Below are 19,156 nucleotides of genomic sequence, written 5' to 3'. Positions count from 1 at the left end.
GTCCAGTTTCTGCATGTTGGAAACTATATTTTTTGTACTTGATGTTCCTCCAGCAGGTAACTCCTGTTCATTTTCCACTGAGAACAAGTTTAAAGGCTCATTGAGCCATGTACGTGTATCCAGAGAACCAATAAGCCCCGAGGAACTATAGTTTCTATGAGTACTAGTTTTCAATTTGTTGTCAAGAAGAATGAAACAAACTGATTAACTAATATTGGTTTATTACCTAACTAATTAACTACTGCTCACTGACTACTTAAGTGCATGCTGTCAATGTTGTTTTTATCTGAAGAAGTCACAGTATTTACTGTGACGAAAAGCGCTTCATTTTGGATTAAACTGCTTGTTCTTATGTTTTGTGTTTGGTGCCTTCCTTCCTGCAACCAGTTTTCAGTTTCATATCTAGTAATGTGCTGGCTCCCTACTCAGGATTACTTTTACTGCCTTGCATCTTTTAAATGCCAGGACAGGGTTCAGGTTACCCACAACCCAGAAACAGATTAATCAGATTATCTGAGAATGAATGAATGTTTTCTGAAATCAAATAAATGGCTGACTATTGTTTGGCTTAGCTTATTATTTTACCATGTACAAACAACTGCCCACTAGACATAGTTTTACTGATAGTGGTGTAAGACTGTTACCCTGGCTTGTGTTCTGCACAGCATCAAATTCTTCAATGGAACTCAAACAATAACATACTAATGCACATTAAACCAAAGTATGCATTTACAAAATAAAGATTAATACTGATGTCAGTAAGACTGAATCTGGGAAAGGTTTGTAAAATATGCCACAAAGCTGGATATCTTTTGGAGAAAAAACAAGACTACACTTCCAACTGAATTTTGAGGCAGTATATGAAACAAAAACACTGGCACTCTGCTTACTTTCCCCAGCTTATAATTGTATTGACTTTCTTCCAAGCTGACTTCGAAATGTACTGCTCTAAATGATCCACTTTTACTAAAGCTTCGCAATATGTGTGGGTGCAAGGTACATATAAGCAAGCTAGGGAATATATTATGTTGAAAAGCACAAAAGTAGAGTCATATAAGGTCTCAAAGACTACTGATCACCATTTTCTCAGTACTGACATAACCTTTTATTTTTAATTAAGATTACTAGAAAGTCAAATAAACGTGCAATTCAGTTAAGGCAAAGCAATAAAAAACTTTCTCTATGGAAGACCAGATAGAATTCACCGTGAGAGCTTGCAATTCAGACACTTCTTGCAGATGTTGCAGCACTGAGAAGAGCAGTTGTCCATGTAATGAACCTTAAGTCTTCTTGATGAGCGGGTTCAAATGGCGACATGGTTAACTTTGCCAGCATAAAGTTAAGATCCCAGGAGAGAGCAAATTGTTCATAGGAAATTATAAGGCTAACAGCTCAAGGGTTCTATATTAGATGATCAAACTTTCAAAATTTCGACTGTCATATGGTCGACATCATATGATCGAATTTTTGAAAGTTTGAACATTTTAACAGAGATCTCCGTACAGCACAGAATGGGAAGATTTTCCTTTTCTGCACTGTAGTGCGATCTCGGAATTGGTATATTTAAAGAGATGGGGGTGTGGTGGGCACAGCCCCCATATGGGGGGTGCAGAGGGGATTGCCCTCCTGCTTAAAACATTCAGGTAGGTTATTTGTTTAGTTTATTTTTTTTATTAGATTTTCAAACTTTTAAAAGTTCGATCATATGGTGTCGACCACATGACAGTCGAACTTTTGAAAGTTCGATTATCTAATACAAAACCCAGCTCAAGATCCTTTACAAGCCTTGCCAGACTTACACAGACTCTACCCAATTTTCTATCTCTAGGGAAAAGTTAACAAGGGTCACCAAGCATGATTTTGACAATTTTACAGACTGCCTCTGTCCATAAGGGACATGGGTGCCACCCCAGTAGTGAATTTGTGATTTCCTATCTATTGATCCAGACTGCCCTTGAATATGGTCAGAGAAGAGCTTTGCTTCATGTGAACAGAAAGCCTATTCCTGAGGAGGGGCAATCTCTGGGACCCACATCTGTCTCTCCTGTGTGATCTATTACTGTCACTGATCAGGATTAGATCCTTGGAGCAGATAACCCTCATGCAGTTATTTTTGTGAATATGCAACATTTTTCTCAGGGTTGGGTCACAGACTGAGCTTTAGATAAGGTATAGATCACCCCTCAGTATTTGGTAAGAAACTGAATACAGTGCTAGGGCTTTTAATCAGTCTGCATATGACATGTTGGTTATATCCTGTACTTTTTGGTGAGAAACCTTTGAGGATGCTCCAACTGTTGTAGGTGCCTGGTAAGGTACATGTCAAAAGGTGCATTGTACTCAATTACTGGTCTGATGAGGGCCGAGTTCAGTGGCACTACGACATCCTTAGATCTGGATGCTATGCCATTACTTATAAGCCGAACCACATAGAAGGATTTTCTCACCACTATGGACACATGGTGGTCAAAGTTCAGATTACTGTCCGAGTACTCTGATCTCTCACCACTGGGTCCTCTCTTAGGAGGGTGTTTTCAGTCTTGTAATCTGCAAGGGTATTTGATTTCCCAAAAGGTATTATTATACACTTCTTTGCATTTAATTTGAGGCCATGGCGCTGACACCAGTGACTAGTCTGTGTCAGACCTTTCTGTGGGGAGTCAGTGATTGCCACAACCTTACAGTCAACAGAAAACTTGGTCAGTCAAATGCCAGCTACATTCGCCTTGACATCTGATAAGTAAATTCCAAACAGTAGGGAGCCCAGCATTGAGCCCTGTGTACTCCACTGGTGACTGGCCTCTTGCTTGATGCAGATTCTTCTATTCTAATAACACATGTCCTGTCCAAGAGCCAAATCTGCTATCCATCTGGTGGTGTAGAGGTCTATGCCCAATTTTATGAGGTAATCTATAATACTCTAGTGGGGTATTGTGTCAAATGCCTTAGCGAGGATAAGGTATGCAGAATGCACCTTCTTACCCTCATCTATGGCCTTTCTGAACTTCTCAAATAAGCCAACCAGATTCAGCAGGCAGAACCTGCCCTTGACACAGCCAAATTGGGTTGTGTCTACAGTCTGGAGATTTTCTTTGTCATTGTTAATCAGATCCAAGATTATCCTTTTCAAAGCCTTGCATATCAAGCTAGTCAGATTTATGGGTTGGTAGTTTCCTGGGTCTCCTGATGGTTCCCCCCTTGTGCAGAGGGATGACTGCTGCTGTCCTTCTCCCTACTAGGACAAAGCTAATTTGGAGTCTTTGGTTAAATAGAGATCCAAGTTGGACCACTAGGCCATGTTTCAAGCTATTTAATAGGCAAAGTGGGATTCCATCAGGGCTCATTAATGCCATGTTTCTAGCTTTACAGAGTGCAGTGACAACCTGTCCTTTTATGATAACAGGCAAAGGAATGGTAGGGGGTATTTTATGGGAGTGACCACAAGTGATGAGGGGTGAAATTTGAGCTGAATTTATTGGCCAGCAGGTTTGCTATTTCTTCTGGCTGAATATAGGGAGTACCATCTACAGCCAACTCAGCATACTGTTGAGTGTTTCCCTTAATATTTTGGACACAGCTGAAAATGCTTCATAGATATCTTTTACTTGGGAGGCTATTTTTGTCTCATATTAGCTTTTAAAGACTTGACTAGTTTCTTGGTTTGCTTTTTGAGACTAATGAGGGATTTTTTCTCTGTTGTACACCCTCCCAAGTGCTTCTAGACGGGAATTTCTTCCTTGTGTTATATAATCTATTTATGCCAGGAGTCCATCAGGTGACTTGTTTTTCTGGTTTGAACTGACTTAGTTCCATTAGGTACTGCCATTTCTATGCAGTTAAGTGGTTGTACAGGGCATTTGTGTATACTTCTGCATAGGCTTTCATGTTTTCAGGGTTAGTGGGAGCTTTAAAATTGCCTAAGCTATAATGTACTAGAAGGTGATTTGCAATGGAAAAATTATTTACGGTTTTAGGGTTTGATGGGGCTTCTACCATTACATTCATTTCAAAGGAGCTAGATTTATGCTCCAGTCTTATCACTGAGGACATTACACTGGAGGGGTGCAATACTCCCTGATGTTTGTGAGTACTATGTCAAGGATATTTCAGCCCCTAGTGGGAGTGCAGACCAGCTGTACAAGAGCATTTGCACTGACAAGTCCAGGAATCTTGAGCCTGCATGTTAGTGGTATATATGTTTCTCAGTTTATGTAGGGATAGTTAAAATCACCCATGAGTAGTGAGTTAAGCTGAATGGTAAATGATTCTAGTACCTTCAGCTATGTAGAGTGGTTTTCATGGATCATGGTTGGGAACCTGTAGATAGGGATGATATGGTGGGGGATTTTGCCTGTGGTTAGCTGGACATGGAGTAGCTCAAGGGAGTCATCCTTCTTGACCACTCTTTTGGTGTGATTCTTTTAAATGTAAATGGAAACACCTCCTAACTTATTTTTCCTTTTCAGAGGGAGATCTGAATGTGTGATAGGCATTGCAGCCTTGCACTGCTGCGGGTGCTTTCTGCAGCCTTGAAACATGTCTCTGTAACTACACAGATGTCAGCATTCTTAGCGAACTTCCAGGGAGTGCAGTTTCTTGTTATGATTCCTAGCAATGAGCAACAGTACTTTCAGCTTGGCATTAGAAGTAGTAGTTAAGGGCGGCCATGGTGGTGCAGAGGTTAACGTTGCTGCCTCACAGCAAGAGGTTCTCTGGTTCGATTCTTGGCTGGGGTGCCTTCTGTGCGGAGTCTGCATGTCCTCCCTGTGGTTACGTGGATTTTCTCCGGGTGCTCTAGTTTCCTCCCACATCCCAAAGACATGTAGTAGGTGGATTGGACACTCTAAATTGGCCCTAGGTGTGAGTGTGTGCCTTCTGTGGAAGGTTGGGTGCTGGGCTGGCAACTCAACACTGTAAAACTCCACTGCCAATCATGAGCAGACAGATAATCCACTGTGGTGACCCCTAACTGGGAAAAGCTGAAAGAAGAAGAAGAAAAAAGAAGATTAAAATAATTTGTTACATTAGTTGTTCTGTTGGTTTGGCACTGCCTAGAAAATGCAATATGTGGGTGGCTAATGCCTTTGCCAGTACTTGAAAGCTTAGTGGTAACAGGTGCACATTATCTCTGGCAAAGCAGCATGGTCTGTCAATCATGTCATCCCAGGCTGACAAATACTTGATCCCCTTGAAATGACACCAGGGGCTAAGCCAATTATTGAAGTCGATCATTTTCTGTTTGCATTGTCATATCATTACTGGTGAGGGTAGAATGTTGCTCAATGCGAGGCTCATACCTGCCTATGACATGTATTCGGAGAAGTCCGCCATGTCTCTCTATTTAGTCCATGGAGGTAAATCTCAGTTCATTCACACTCACGTGGACTACGACTGAGTTATACTGGTACTTGTGTCTGAGTGGCCTGAGTGCCTGCATGATCTGGTGAATTCTGTCCCCTGACAGACAAATGATTGTAACTCTCTCTTTATCCACCTTGGTGACGTGGGCATCTGTGAGTCTCGTGATGGAGTCTCCTATGACAAAGATGTTTGAATGTGTGGTATTTCAAGTTAGGGGTTTGCTTGTGAAGACAATGTGATAGGTACTTGTATGTGTAGTGGTTGGTGTTTATTTGGTTTTGTTTGTGTGTGATTTTTGAGGGCAGCATACGGGAAGCCTCTGAGATTTGGTAAGCCACTTTTGGGTACCTCTGCATATCATGGTTTATGTGTCGAGACCTTCTTTACTGAGGGAAATGATGTGCATGTGCAGGCAATCTGTCATTTCATCTGTGAGTATTCAAGAGTTGTGTCTCAATTTTCATAGTGTAACTACATCTCCCACATACTATGTTTGTTTCAGGATTAAGTTGCTGTTAGTAGTTAGTGGCTTTCAGGACTGCTTGTAGGGCTTCCCAAAGAACTGATCTCTGTTGCCTGATTTTGTGGACCCCCTCATTCACGTGGGCGGCATCTTCCATTATTGCCCCTCCTCTACCCCTGAAGAGGGGGTTGGCCACATGTCCAGAAATGCTCCTTGGGCTTTTCTGAACCACAGCTTTCCTCCCTTTTGACCCTTGGGGTAGGGTCTAGTACGGGTGGAAAAATGGACTCCGATGGCAGACAGAGTCTTTCCTTCCTGCTCACACCTGGTGAGAGTTTCCTTAACTTTGGGCCCAAAAAGGGATAAGCCATCAAAAGTGGTGTTAACAAAGGATGACTTAAAGGGCTCCGGAAAGGAACATAAGCGCATCCAGGAGTGTCTCCTAAGAGCAATTCCTGTAGCTGCTGCCCAATTCGTTCCATCAGCTGCATATGAAATCAGACACATGGACGAGTTCACTATGGAATTAAGGGTAGCAAGCTGGGACGCAACCTTGTTTGTAGCTCCCTCAGTTACCGTACCCTGTAGAGTATCTCCAAGCTCTTTAAGGAGGTCTCTTTGCAGTCTTGTAAAATGTGTGAGGTAGTTCAGTGAATGCATGGCAAAAGTCGCTGAACTAAACATGAGCTACCCATATCTATCCATGATCCTAGAGTCTCTGTTAAGAGGATGGACAGAGGAAGAAGTTTTCAACATATCCTTTTTGGTGGCTGCTGCCACCACCATGGCATCAACATGCACTCCCTTTGTATGAAAAGACTTATCGTTAGGGGAAGAAATAAATTTATTGGGCCTCCTAGGGACAGGCTCCATGGTGTCCTAAGACTCCCACGCCCTTCGTGAGACCAGCTCCATAAGCTCATCAAAGGGCGGAGATACAAGAGGTGGAGGGCTGAGACCTTAAAGCTTTCAGGAGGACCAACTCAGCCTCAGTAGGGTTGGTGGGCTTCCAGCCACCCCTCTGCTTAAAAATTTCCAAGATATCTGCAAATGAGATATCTTCAGAGGGGACCATGGGGAACCTTCTGATTCCTCCAAGTCGGTGTCAGATGTGATAGACTCCTGCGGAGAGTCTAGATGCTTCCTCTTGCAAATTCTCTTCCTGGGAACATCATCAGTGGGAGCTTCTGATGAGGTCTCGGAAGAGCACGGACCACCCAATGGGGCTTCCTGAGGCTCAAGGTCTCTAGACTTTAATAGGATCTGTGGGGCAGAAGTAGACACAGGTGATTTTGGGGAAGAGGTAGTCGGCCCTGAAGTTGTGGATGTCCTGGGGGACATTACTCTCCTCATGGCTTCAAAGGCACCTCTGCTCCAGTGGGAAGGAACCCCTGGATCCGAAGAAAGAGATGATTCCCTCAGCACAGGGACAGTGGGCTCCAATCCAGAGGTAGGAGCTGAATTTGTCTGAGCCAAGACCCCGAGAGGTAAAGTCAGAACTGAAAGATAGGTGCAACTATCCTCCCTGGACCCGACCGGCATGTGATGGCTCCTAGACTCCTCAATGGGCTCCGAGAAGGTCTGACTAATCGTAACCAATGGCCATTGAGCAGGCCTCAGTTACAAATGCTCCACAATAATCAGCTGCAACTCCTCCCGCTCCGAAGGACCGGTATGGCTCAGAGGAGGAAAAGAAGAGGATGGAGGAACAGTTTTCGGTTCTGAAACCACTTTGGTCTGAGCTGATAAAAATTTTGCAAATGCTGGTGCCTGTAACAACTTCTGCACCACACGATCCACATCCAAATAATATAGGCTTTTCAAGGACTGAGAAGAGTGAATCGAGGGTGCCACTGATTGTTGGATAGGTAACTTAAGTACTTCAGCGACCGGTGCCAGGACTGGGGGCCGGCTCCGAAAATCTAAAACGCTTGATTCTGAAGTCTGTGGAGTCAACATCAATGTCTTTTTAGATGTTGTCGGATCCGATGAAGAAGACTTAGAAGACTTAGTAGATTTTGGGGATTTGCCAGTTTTATCATGGTCACCCAAAGCTTCCTGAAAAGATGATTTTACTAGACCTCTATCAATCAGTTTCCTTTTCCTCTCATGCAGAACCCTGCTACTAAAAGCATGGCAGATGGAACAATTTTCTTGTAAGTGCAGAGCACCCAAACAGTAGACACAATTGACATGACTATCAGTCACAGACAAATTTTGTCCACACTTTGGACATTTTTTAAAACCAGACTTGTGTGTTATTTCCTGATAGGCCATAATAATCAGTTTGCTTCTAAAAGTACAGCAAAAACAAGATATAAAGTCATACATACTAGTGTTTAACAAGTGCAAAAAAAACACAAAAAATTAAGTTATAAGCAGCTCTTAACAACTGCCTCTAAGGCACTAACTAGAATCTAATTATTAATAGCTAGAACACACACCTATAGGCTATAAACTACTAACTACCTAATAAACACACTTCAATCTACTAAACACTTATTAATACAGCCCTTAAATAAAAAACAAATGGGCTCTATAATACTAACTACAATCTAAATGCTAAAGCTGAAGAAACACATTCTAAACTGCTATAAACGATAAACGTGTGTTAAAACACATTCTAAACGACTAACACTCTGCTAAGGCACACCAAGGGAAGGGAATAACAAAGGCAGAATAAACAAAGGCCAGCAAGGCTATAAAAGGCACTATGCGAAGTTAAACTACACACTAATACAAACATTTAAGGTTAAAATTGCAAGAAAAAATATTAACAAAGATAAATGTTTCAATACTGGCCCAAGCTGGGGTAACTCAAGGTACATCATGGGATAGGGACTTGGCCTCGAGCTGTCTGAAGACTTCGAGCTTTGCAGTTGGTTGACTCAGAGCCGAGGACTGGCTCCGAACCCATCTGTAAGAATGAACGGCGAGATGGGTCGTAGTAGTACTGGGCAACTTAATTTATAAGAAAATTACTGTAATGCAGCTGAAAGAGCTCAAATAGCACTACTTCAGAGTTCTTGGCACAAAAATGTATGTAGAGGAGGAAGTTAGTGAATGGTATGGATCTGTTTGACAATGAGCTATGAATAGGATATTAGGAAATTACTCTGTAATGATCCTTGTACAAGCTGTGTGTGACACACACACACACACACACACACACACACACACACACACAGACACAGAGTTCAAAAATGTAGGATAATTATATAATGCAGCTTACAGGGGAACAAACGGTTATTCCTGAAACTATTTGGAGGGTGATAGAGGATGAAATGATGACAGTGCTAGGAACAGATTCTGCAGACAGACTGTGATGTGCACATAGTAGTCATGTACTAAGTATACAACAGTATTGTGTTAAAGTCCCATGTGTGTCTGTGTGTGTGTGTGAACCCAGTCAGGGACATTCTATAATACTCTAAAATGTTGAGAAGGATGCATAGCACAAGTAACATAGATGCCTGAAGACAATACATAAATGGGCCACTATTTCCACAGAAGCAAAACACACCATCCTTGCTATTTTTAAAAATGAGCTGCAGTAAGCAAGCATGAGTCTACTAGCAGTACAACCTATAGATAAGAACCTATTTCACCACTGCGTGAACTTTTAATGATAACTCCTTGAAAAATGATGCCTGCAAAACACTGAATAAGGAGTGCAATATTGTTCAGCTTACAAAACTGGCTGTCAAGACATTTACACTACTTTTATCCTATCACAGATGAAGCCCAGGAAGAAAATAAGAGCCACGTCTTTGAAAAAAGCAAAAGCCTGCCGTACATCAATAGTTCTTGCTCTGCTCTGGCACTGTTAAAACGGCATCATGTTGGGGGAGCAGTTTCACAGAAAAGTATGTTTCAGAATTCCAACAGAAACTGTCTTGATTCTGCACTATGAAATAAATAATTCCATCACAAAAAACAGTAACAGTGATCACTACAGTAATACTGCTATTGCAATGCATGCAAAACAAAAGCAGAATGCTTAAAACAATGTAACAAATCACTTTAAAGTAGAAGTTACTTGCTGGGATTGGCTGTGGTTCCCCAGCGTCACTGAAGAAGATGAAGTGGTTAATGGAAAATGAGCAGATGAAAGTTTTACCCCAATTCTGTTCACGAAGAGTCTATGCAGGGTTTATTCTACTTAATGCTACAGGTTTTCAGCACATTTCCAAAACTGATACAAAATTCACTAAATGTAGCATAAGAATGATCTTGGCTTGTGGTGCAAAATGTGTTCTATAAATAATATGAACTGATTTTTCAAAAATTTATTGACGTTTGACATCTCAGAGCAGCAGAAAGTAACAAAGTTCTGGTTTATTTCCATAAATCTCAAACATATGAAGATATCTGACTGCATTACAAAATGGCCTGAAACAAACTTCCTGGAGAAACATTTGTCTGAAATTATGAAAAAACAGTCATTATTATAAAATTATTACATCAAATCTTAAACATTAATTCACTGCAGGGAAGTAAGTCCCCCTTGCACCCCAAAGTGGGAACTTTGCCCCGTTCACACCCCCCTTGTTATTTTTACTATAAAGGAGCACATAACTCAGATTAAAAGCAATGATGTGTTTGCACAGAGGTTGCCCACCCCTTTGTCCAAAATGCACAGAATTTTACAAGAAAATAATTAAGACCAGTGTGGGGTCAGGGGACATTTTTCAGCAAAGATCTAGTTTTCAAGGTTTAATTTAAAGGGTTTGATGCCCGGCATTGCTATAGTTGTTTCAGCAAAATGTGTTTCAGCTAAGGTACTTCAATTATTACTGAAATGGGGCAAAATGTGATCAGCCATGCAGGTTTTAGTGAAATGGGTTACAGTAAAAAGAATCAATCAAAAGTCAATCACAATGAAAGTAATATTTTTTTAAATAAATGAACATGGCAGTAGTGAATACAGCAGGCCATGACACATTGCTGCACCTCAAAATGCCAAACAGGAGAACCTTGGCCCTGGGGTAACATGATCGAGTAAAGCCCTGCCTATGAACAAGATGACCACAGCTTCAGTTAGCATTCTGGGAGTTGGAAGGACAGAGGCAGGGGCTGGACAAAATTAGCGGCCATTGCTGGTGTGTCCATTTGAGGGAGGAGGGAATCGGTGTGGCATACAACTCCACTCATCCCAACAGGAATGCTGAGGTACCGCTGGCAGCAGCTTTTGGATAAGTTGGCCCAGGCCATATTTTTGTGTAGACAGTATCATGGCATAGGGAAATACCCAAAAATGGAACTCAAAGCAAAGTTGTCAGAGACTACAGGGAGGGAGCTGGTATGAATGGAGCACTCTCTAGTGAATGTCTGCTTGCCTGGCATCCGACTCTTGACACCAATGGTGAACACAAGAGCTGCTAGATCTCCTGCCTCAGTCAGGAAAAGAAAGGGCTGTAGGGTTCTCGACCTGGCTGAAGAGCCAATGGGCCATCTCTCAAATGGGTCATTAGGCTGCTTGTGGTCAGATCCAACTCAGAAAGAGAGAGGGGATTAAAACAACAAACACCAAGGTAAGGGGAAATAAAAAGTAGAGTGTTAATTATTTTCAGTGCATGATGTACTGACAGTTGCAATGCTGCTTGTCACTTCTGTCAAAGTCAGACACAGTTCTGTCTTGCTATGTTCTGGGCCAGGAAAATCCAAAAGAGTACCATTATCTGGGCAGGACCAAACTGCTACATTTATCAGAAGACAAAGTATATCATAGAGGATGCCTACTTAAATAAGTCATACTTTCCATGAAACTTGTATTTTTCCTTCGACAATGACTTAAACAGAGGCAAACACCGTCTTTGCCTTTGTCTTAAGAAAGAAGTTTAAAGTAGTTTATTACAGATTTTATAATGTGGTTAAGACACGTATCTTATGCCACTTTTAATTCTGCGCTTTGCTCTTTCATACTGTTATCTCTGCAATGTACAGCCTTAATCCAAAGAAATGGTACTTGCAATAACAAAATCAACAGCAAAAATGCAAATATTTGTTGATGTTTATCTACTCATTGTACATAATCATATTTTCCTCATCTTTTCTAGAAAGTATAAGTGAAAGTTGTTTAGTCACTTCTAGTAAATATAACTTATGACATTGCAATACCTTACCGATTATCTCCTTTAGGTATGTTAGATGGAATTTCTGGCACTGGCCTATGCCTGAGTTTAAATGATCGTGAAGGTTTTTGGTCAGATTTGTTTGCAGCATCTGGAGATGTTTGCAGCTCCTCATAAAGTTCATTTTCTATCATTTCTCCCTTAAAGTTAAACAGTTCTAAATCAGAATGTCTGTTTTCTACACAATCGCTCATTTCACATGTTGTTTGAATGTTCTCTGGTGCTTTTTTTGCAGATGATGTGGAAGGGCTCAAAGTGTAAAGAGAATGACTTTTGTTTTCATCGAAATGTTGTTCTGCTGACTTCTTATCAACTTTTCCCCTTACATAATCAAAAACATTGGGTGTACCACTTTCCAAAGACTGAGCTTGCTGATATGCTTCTCGTGGTTTCTGAAGCAGAGAATATATATCTGGTCTGTCTAAGGATGAGTCATTCTCTTTGTTTCTAAAAGTATCTTTTGCTAAACATCCCCCTTCAAAAACATTCCTTTTCAAAGGTTTTGTCGCACTGTTCCCATACATAATTATTTCACGTTCTTCACCAGTATGTTCATCGTCATCAGGATGTGGCAGCTGTGTGTTTTTGCCATCCTCTTGAATGTTTGATTCTCTTACCCCTTGTGACTCTTCAGATAAAGCAAGCTGTATCTGCTTAAGAATTCTCTTACGGTGACCGGTCAGAGTTATCCCAATGCTCTTTAATACATCATTGTTCACCTTACTGCAGTGTTTAATTGTAACATAGCCAGCCCGTTTAAAGTTCTGAGCATACTGCTCTAAATGAACACTGGCCAATAAATTCTCTACATCACCACTCATTTCGGGAGCTGATGACATCGTAACAGCTTCATTCCCATTCCAGACAACCCAAGGTGGAACAGATGTACTTGAACAGGTATGTCATGAGGTGACTACTAAACAGTTCCATCTGACCCCAGTAATCCTGTTTTGATTATGGATTCCATGTGTACTTAATTCATAACCTAAAAAAATGAAAACATGTTACAGTGAGTTCTTGTTATAAAGATAATGCACACAGACATCTTAATGAATGACTACATATGCACAGCTTATTAACATTGGCTTTAAACTGATTCTCCCTGTTAAAATAAATGAGTTTTTTATGTAGCACATGTTTGGGACTGATAACACAAGTACAAAAGTACAGCACTCCAGTCATGTATGATTTAAGCTGTTAAAATGTACTGAAACTTTGTAAAACTGTCAAAGACTCTTGCCTCATTTAGTCCACAGCAAATAATGTGGTGTAGCAGTCCACAAATTTCATAAATCAAAATAAAATGGATTAACAAATTTTATACAAAGTGTCTTATCAAGTTGATGTAACTTAAACTAAGGATAACTTTGCATTTTTGACTGGACAGTTTCAGCCAGAAAATGGGTGCCTCTCACTTGGGACATCACTGCCACAACTATGTAGTCTGGGTAAGGAAACTGATGTTAATGACATGGTATGGGGATCAGGGTGCAAGACTGAAGTAATAACTTCAGAATAACTGTTTACATCTAGAGTTAGGATGAAGGACAGAGTGCTAAAAGAGGATCGGTGACCACACAAAGTGACACTCATTTACTGAATTTGCTGAGAAGGATAAATCCTGGGGACTAATGCACTGAACTCAAAACTGGACTGAGCATGAAATCACTTATTTTAGATAATTTCAGTTCAAGGATATGCTGGACACCTCCCTTCATTCTCCTTTCATCCCTGCAGGCTGTTAAAAAGATTTCTGTTTCTTTGAAAGTGTGCTCACATGATGGCATCCAAACTGCAAAGCTATGAATGGCTATATGCCAGCAGATCTACACCTGCTGTTAATAGATTATCACATCAATTAAAATAGTGGCTTCCAGTTTTAGACAGCTCTCTGGAGCCATATGAATAGGCTTTTGAAGACCTTTTTGAGGTGTTTCTAGTGTAATAATAAAACAATATTAGATTTAAAGTGTGATAATAGGGGATTGTACAACTCATTTTGTATGGTCTTTATGTAGAGGTATTTGATAAATGTCCCAAGTCTGGATCAAATGTAGAAGATGTCACAAATTCATTATGCTTGTGTGGAATAGTAAACCAAATGTGGAATACAATTCTCTTTAAGGTTCATGTTCCCCTGATGGAAGAAAGGTTCTGCTTGTTGTACTTGTAGTTCATCAGGACTTGTTCAAGTTTTCTTTCTTAATCAAAATGAAGCAGAATCATATTGCTGCAATGTCTAGCATACCTTACATACCTCTCAACTTCTTACAGAAAGAAATCTGGGCAAAACCATTAATAAAGTGGGGCAAAGGCAAAAAAAACTGGGACAGTTTTTTTAAATACTGCTCTTACAAACTTAGAAAGTTAATAGAATAAACAGGTTTTGTATTAGCATGAATTTTCTGAAGGGTATGCTGTCTGAAACTCAAAGGTCTGTCATTATGTTCTAACTTCAGTCTTCAATGATTTGCCACTAATTTTGCCAGAAAACCACAATTTAATGAAGAATGGACCAACAATATGAGGCAAAAATCAGGAAATTCTACAAAAATCTGTACGGTTTAGAGATATGCAAAGTTTGATAGTTAAAGCCTGAAAATGAAAAGTTCCATATCTGAGAAAAAACACACATAACAGATCGTAAAATGTAAAATAGCTCAGTGCGGAGTTCTTATATAAACCACCTTTATATTCAATTAATGTTTATTGGAAGCTGCTTATTCTGTGTAGTGTACCATAGCTATTTATTCCCTAAATCTGTTTTACTATTGTATTTATAAGGAGATTTTTTTTTTAGAGGAAGGGTGCGGGACAGTTGGGACAGTTAAGCAGTTCCTCATTTTGGGGGCATTACTTCTTTAAATTTTAAGGATGTAGTAGTGTACTACAGCATTTCATATCTTCTGCCTGACATTCAAATTCTGTAAAATACTTCATTCATGGGTTCTCTCATAATAAACCAGTTAAGTAAATGACATGTAAAAAAATCATTTTAGTGAAAGAACCTGGTTTCACAGACATTAAATTAATATCAATTAACTGAAAGAAACTGAACACATATGTGGATACAATATGATCTTTATATTGTCAGCATTTGTTGATTAAGTTGAAGCACTGCACTCTTGTCACATGGTGAGCAGTGTAAAATTATTATTAATGCTAATTTACTTGGCACATAAGGAATTAAATGTCTTGATGGCAGCTTCTCAGTGGTTATCCTTAGCAAATGTTATGATTTAACTTGGTTGTTTTCTTTTTTTTCCTGTTTTCTACTACACATGAATTTCACTCTGGGGATAGGGTTCAAGTTACCATTAAATATGTTAAACCCCTGTGTCTATGAGTATATAGAGACAAACAGTCAGTTGACCATTTTGTACTTTAAAATAGAAAAAATATGTGTGTATTTTAATATGTGTTACTAGGTTTGTGTTAATTCCTCTGGTGCTTGCTGGAATGGTAATGGAAGCTTTCCTATATGCTATCACCAATAAAAAAGATTATGAATGCATTCACTTCCAGTGGCTGTGGGCACATCAGACAGCTGTCTCTGTCTGCAACCAAGCAGAAAAGTGCAGTGTATATGAAAGGTAAATGTGTATGTAGGGAGAAAATTACACAGCAATGTTACCAGCAAAGCTGTCCGAGTGCAGTGAGGGCACTTGGCTTGTTAGCATATGGAACTGTGTATCAGTGTCCTAATGTTTTAGAAGTGAGGGCCTGTAAAGTGAAAGTGTTAGGACTATCCTTCAACTGACTGAGCTACTGTAAATCAAATGGCATAGGCAGTCATATGTCAAAGCACTAGTTCTGCAGATGTCATTGTTATCACGCTTGCTACAGTATGAGGTGAGGCTGGAAAATTAACAATACACGCAGAAATTGAACAAGCAAGCATACAGTGCGTCTCCTGCACAATAAAACACACTTATAAAAGTACAGTCATTACTTATTCTGATAACAGAAATCAATATAAAAGACAGAAACCCTATTCAAAATGTATAGTTACTATAACAGTGCATTTTAAGGACCTCTTTGTTTATATTTTTTAGTCAGGCACCTTTATGAGATTACTGCAATACCATGTAAAAAGATACCACTAAGCTGCCACATTTTTGTATTTAACATGAAGATTCCATAAAACAATAAAAGAAAATGATCAATGATCCAGATGCTTATGTTTGGCTAGTGGCCTGAATGCTGGAGGGCCAGGCAGGTGTAAGTAAATGGGAGATACTGGTGTGTCCATCCCATGGGTAGGAAGCACACACAGGCAAAACCCTGAAAATCCTTCAGCAGGCATGCTGTAACGTATGCAGGTATTCTGCCCTGCTACAAGCCGCTACTGAGGTTGTAACCTATGGCTAATGTAGAGAACAAGGTGAAATTCCTAAGTATTACTCTACAACCTGTTGTAAGCCTATGGGCCTACCGATTACAGAAAGTGGTAAATTTGTGGAATCAACTAAAAGGTTCACATAAGTGGTGTTTAGTTTCACCTTCATAAAACTATGGTTAGCTGATGACTACTGAACTAACGTTCTTAGTTTATATTCCTTCACTCTGTGAGAGCATTTTAACAACTACAACACAGATCTATAGTGAGAAAGAGAGGAAGGCCAAAAGGGGTAAGCAACATATAAAATTAACATCAGTTACTTTAAGGAAATTTGAACATTTCAAAGCCTCCCAGATATATATATATATATGTATGATACCCACCCCACACATTAATCACTCAAATTTTGTATCCTACATGCTTCCTCCGTTTAACTTTGTATGTTTTTTTTTTTTTATCTTTCTTTCTTAGTAGAGCAACAATTTAACAATGTATTTTTTACTATTCTTACTGGGGTATTTGATATACGCTTTGACTAGAAATAGTTAAAATGCAGATGATAAAAGGACTTCACATCAAGTACCACACAAAAAATATATTGGGAAAACTTGAGAGATCTGTTGGAAAAATTGTAATGGTTTTGTTTAATATAAGAATTCTGTTGTGTACTCTGTATATAGTTTTATGTGGTTTTATTTATTTGTTTTGTAAATTTATTTTATGTTTTTTTTTAAAAATGCAATAAAAAGTTTTAAAAAATAAAATAAAAGAGCTTCACAGACATGGTCTGTCAAGTGTGCAAAATGAAAGTGCATATAATACAGTAGTGACGTGCTTACTTAATTCAACAGCAGAATCACAAACTTCGCAGTAGTGAACTTGGGCATAGGTCACAGAATTGTGCAACATGCCGAGCACAAACTGTCAGGTACAGAGCACCAGCTGAAATGCCAAGGCCAAACAGAATGATGGCTGTCTTTTTATCTAAAACACTACCCTGTATGTGTTGTGGGGGGTGCAAATAAATCATATAGACCAAAAAGTCACAGTTTGTATATGTGTGTGTGTGTGTGTGTGTGTGTGTGTGTGTGTGTGTGTGGAGGGGTGTTGAATAGGACTGATGAGGATTAAGGGTGACTCCATGACAGTACAGCACAGCAAACAGTGCACAGAGCACTTCAGCTATGAGTGCTTTAGATGCATTCCATTCAGAACTAAGGAAAAAATCACAAAAAAAAAAAAAAAACATGAGTAGATGACAGGCTTTTTAAGTCAATGGCACTCGGGAAACTCCTTTACCTACCTAGGTAGATGCAAGGAGCAGAACAAGGTTGTGCACTTTGTTATGCATAAATGCAAAGCGTGCCAAGAAAGATACATGCTCTGATGTGTGTGTGTTTTCCTAAAGATATATTTATTATATGGAGTCAAGCTTTGTACACACCACTGACTGCAGTACAGGAATCCAAGGATATGGCAACATGCAGTTACTGTATGTTTAGATGACAATGTGGTTTACAATGCCACACACAGGCATATATAGTCATCTGTTTGCGTGGATTCCACATTACCTGTGTTTGCTAATGTACAGTACAAATGTTACACCACCACTTGCCCTCTAATGCAAAACAACAGGATATGTAATTTATAAACACTTTAACCCTGAATGTAAGCACATTGCCCATGTGCACTAAGCATGATTTTTTATTAAGGACTGCTTCTCAACACATGACACCATATTGTCAAGTTACTATTCAATGCCCTACTGACCATTCCTGTTATGGAGAGCAACCACATCTTGCTCATTAGAACAACTGTGGTACCATGACACACCAGCAGTGGCAGGTTACAGGAATACTTTTCTAGTTCTGTTTCATTTTAACTCATAGTCCTTGGCCATTTGGTCTAGTACAGTTATCCAGGTGTTTCCCATCAGTTCATTGCCTTCCCATATTTTCAGAACCTCTCAAATGCATACTATCAGGTGATTTTTTAAATTGATTATTTAATTGTTGCTTTATTTGTATTTCCCAGTTCTGATGAAGTCCTGTTGGTAAAGGACCAAAGTGCTCAACTGGGACAATAAACTGTTCAGCTTGATTGGCTTGTGTGGCTTGGTCTGTCAGTCTAAGTTTTTTAGTTTTTGCATACTGTCCCCAACTTTGGCTTACTTTTTAATCTGCAGCTGTCAGGAATGAGGCTGAAAATCCAAAAGTAACCTAACCAGCTTTATGTATACTTGGAGACAACCTCAGTAACTCTCACATTGATTTCCACCACTGTGAATTCTACAGAAGTTAAAAACTTCACCACTGTCTTTTGGAAGTGCAATGAATAACATATGGTGATTATAACTGACGGATCCTATTTTTCTCTTCTCTGCCCTGCCTTGAGTTTATTGGTTCATAGGTTTGTACTATGTTACCAACCACCAGGGTCTTTATAAGTCTACTCAGTTTTGCCCTAGAGTACACTGGACGCCTATATGGTGTGGATATGTCAGTAAGGAGGTGGCTAAGTGTTTTGCGTGAGGATATGTTAATTTGGGATCAGTTAACTTACTATCGACTTCAGTCCATCAGACACATGGAGGTCAGAGCAGGGGTGAATTTGCTATTTCCCATTCAATGATCAAGGCTTTGCTTGAAAAGGGTTAAGGATAAACTCCACTTCACGAGGATGAAGAGACTATTCCATAGTGCAGGGATCCTTTGAGACACATACTGGTCCATTAATCAAGGAGCCTCAATCCTCACCACTGACAACAGGGGGGGGGGACGTACACACTGGGAAGATGACAAGTACACACACAGTAAAGTGCAATTTCCTTTAAGAGAACACAGAGATCACAGTCAG

The 19,156-nt window shown here is 39.8% G+C and overlaps 1 protein-coding gene across 1 annotated transcript in view; it reads right to left on the bottom strand.

Moving 5' to 3' along the window:
- Positions 1–19,156, bottom strand: part of ARAP2 (ArfGAP with RhoGAP domain, ankyrin repeat and PH domain 2) — a 2,678,178-nt gene that overhangs the window by 2,264,120 nt on the left and 394,902 nt on the right. Inside the window, exon 2 of the mRNA XM_044062089.1 lies at positions 11,950–12,943. Within this exon, the coding sequence (XP_043918024.1) occupies positions 11,950–12,797 (848 nt within the window). The 5' untranslated portion in view covers positions 12,798–12,943. The remainder of the gene's footprint in view (positions 1–11,949; positions 12,944–19,156) is intronic.

The sequence above is a fragment of the Protopterus annectens genome, chromosome 2.part1 (genome assembly GCF_019279795.1).
Source record: "Protopterus annectens isolate FY-2018-M chromosome 2.part1, PAN1.0, whole genome shotgun sequence".
NCBI lineage: Eukaryota > Metazoa > Chordata > Ceratodontiformes > Protopteridae > Protopterus > Protopterus annectens.
This window is presented reverse-complemented; position numbering and strand designations above follow the sequence as displayed.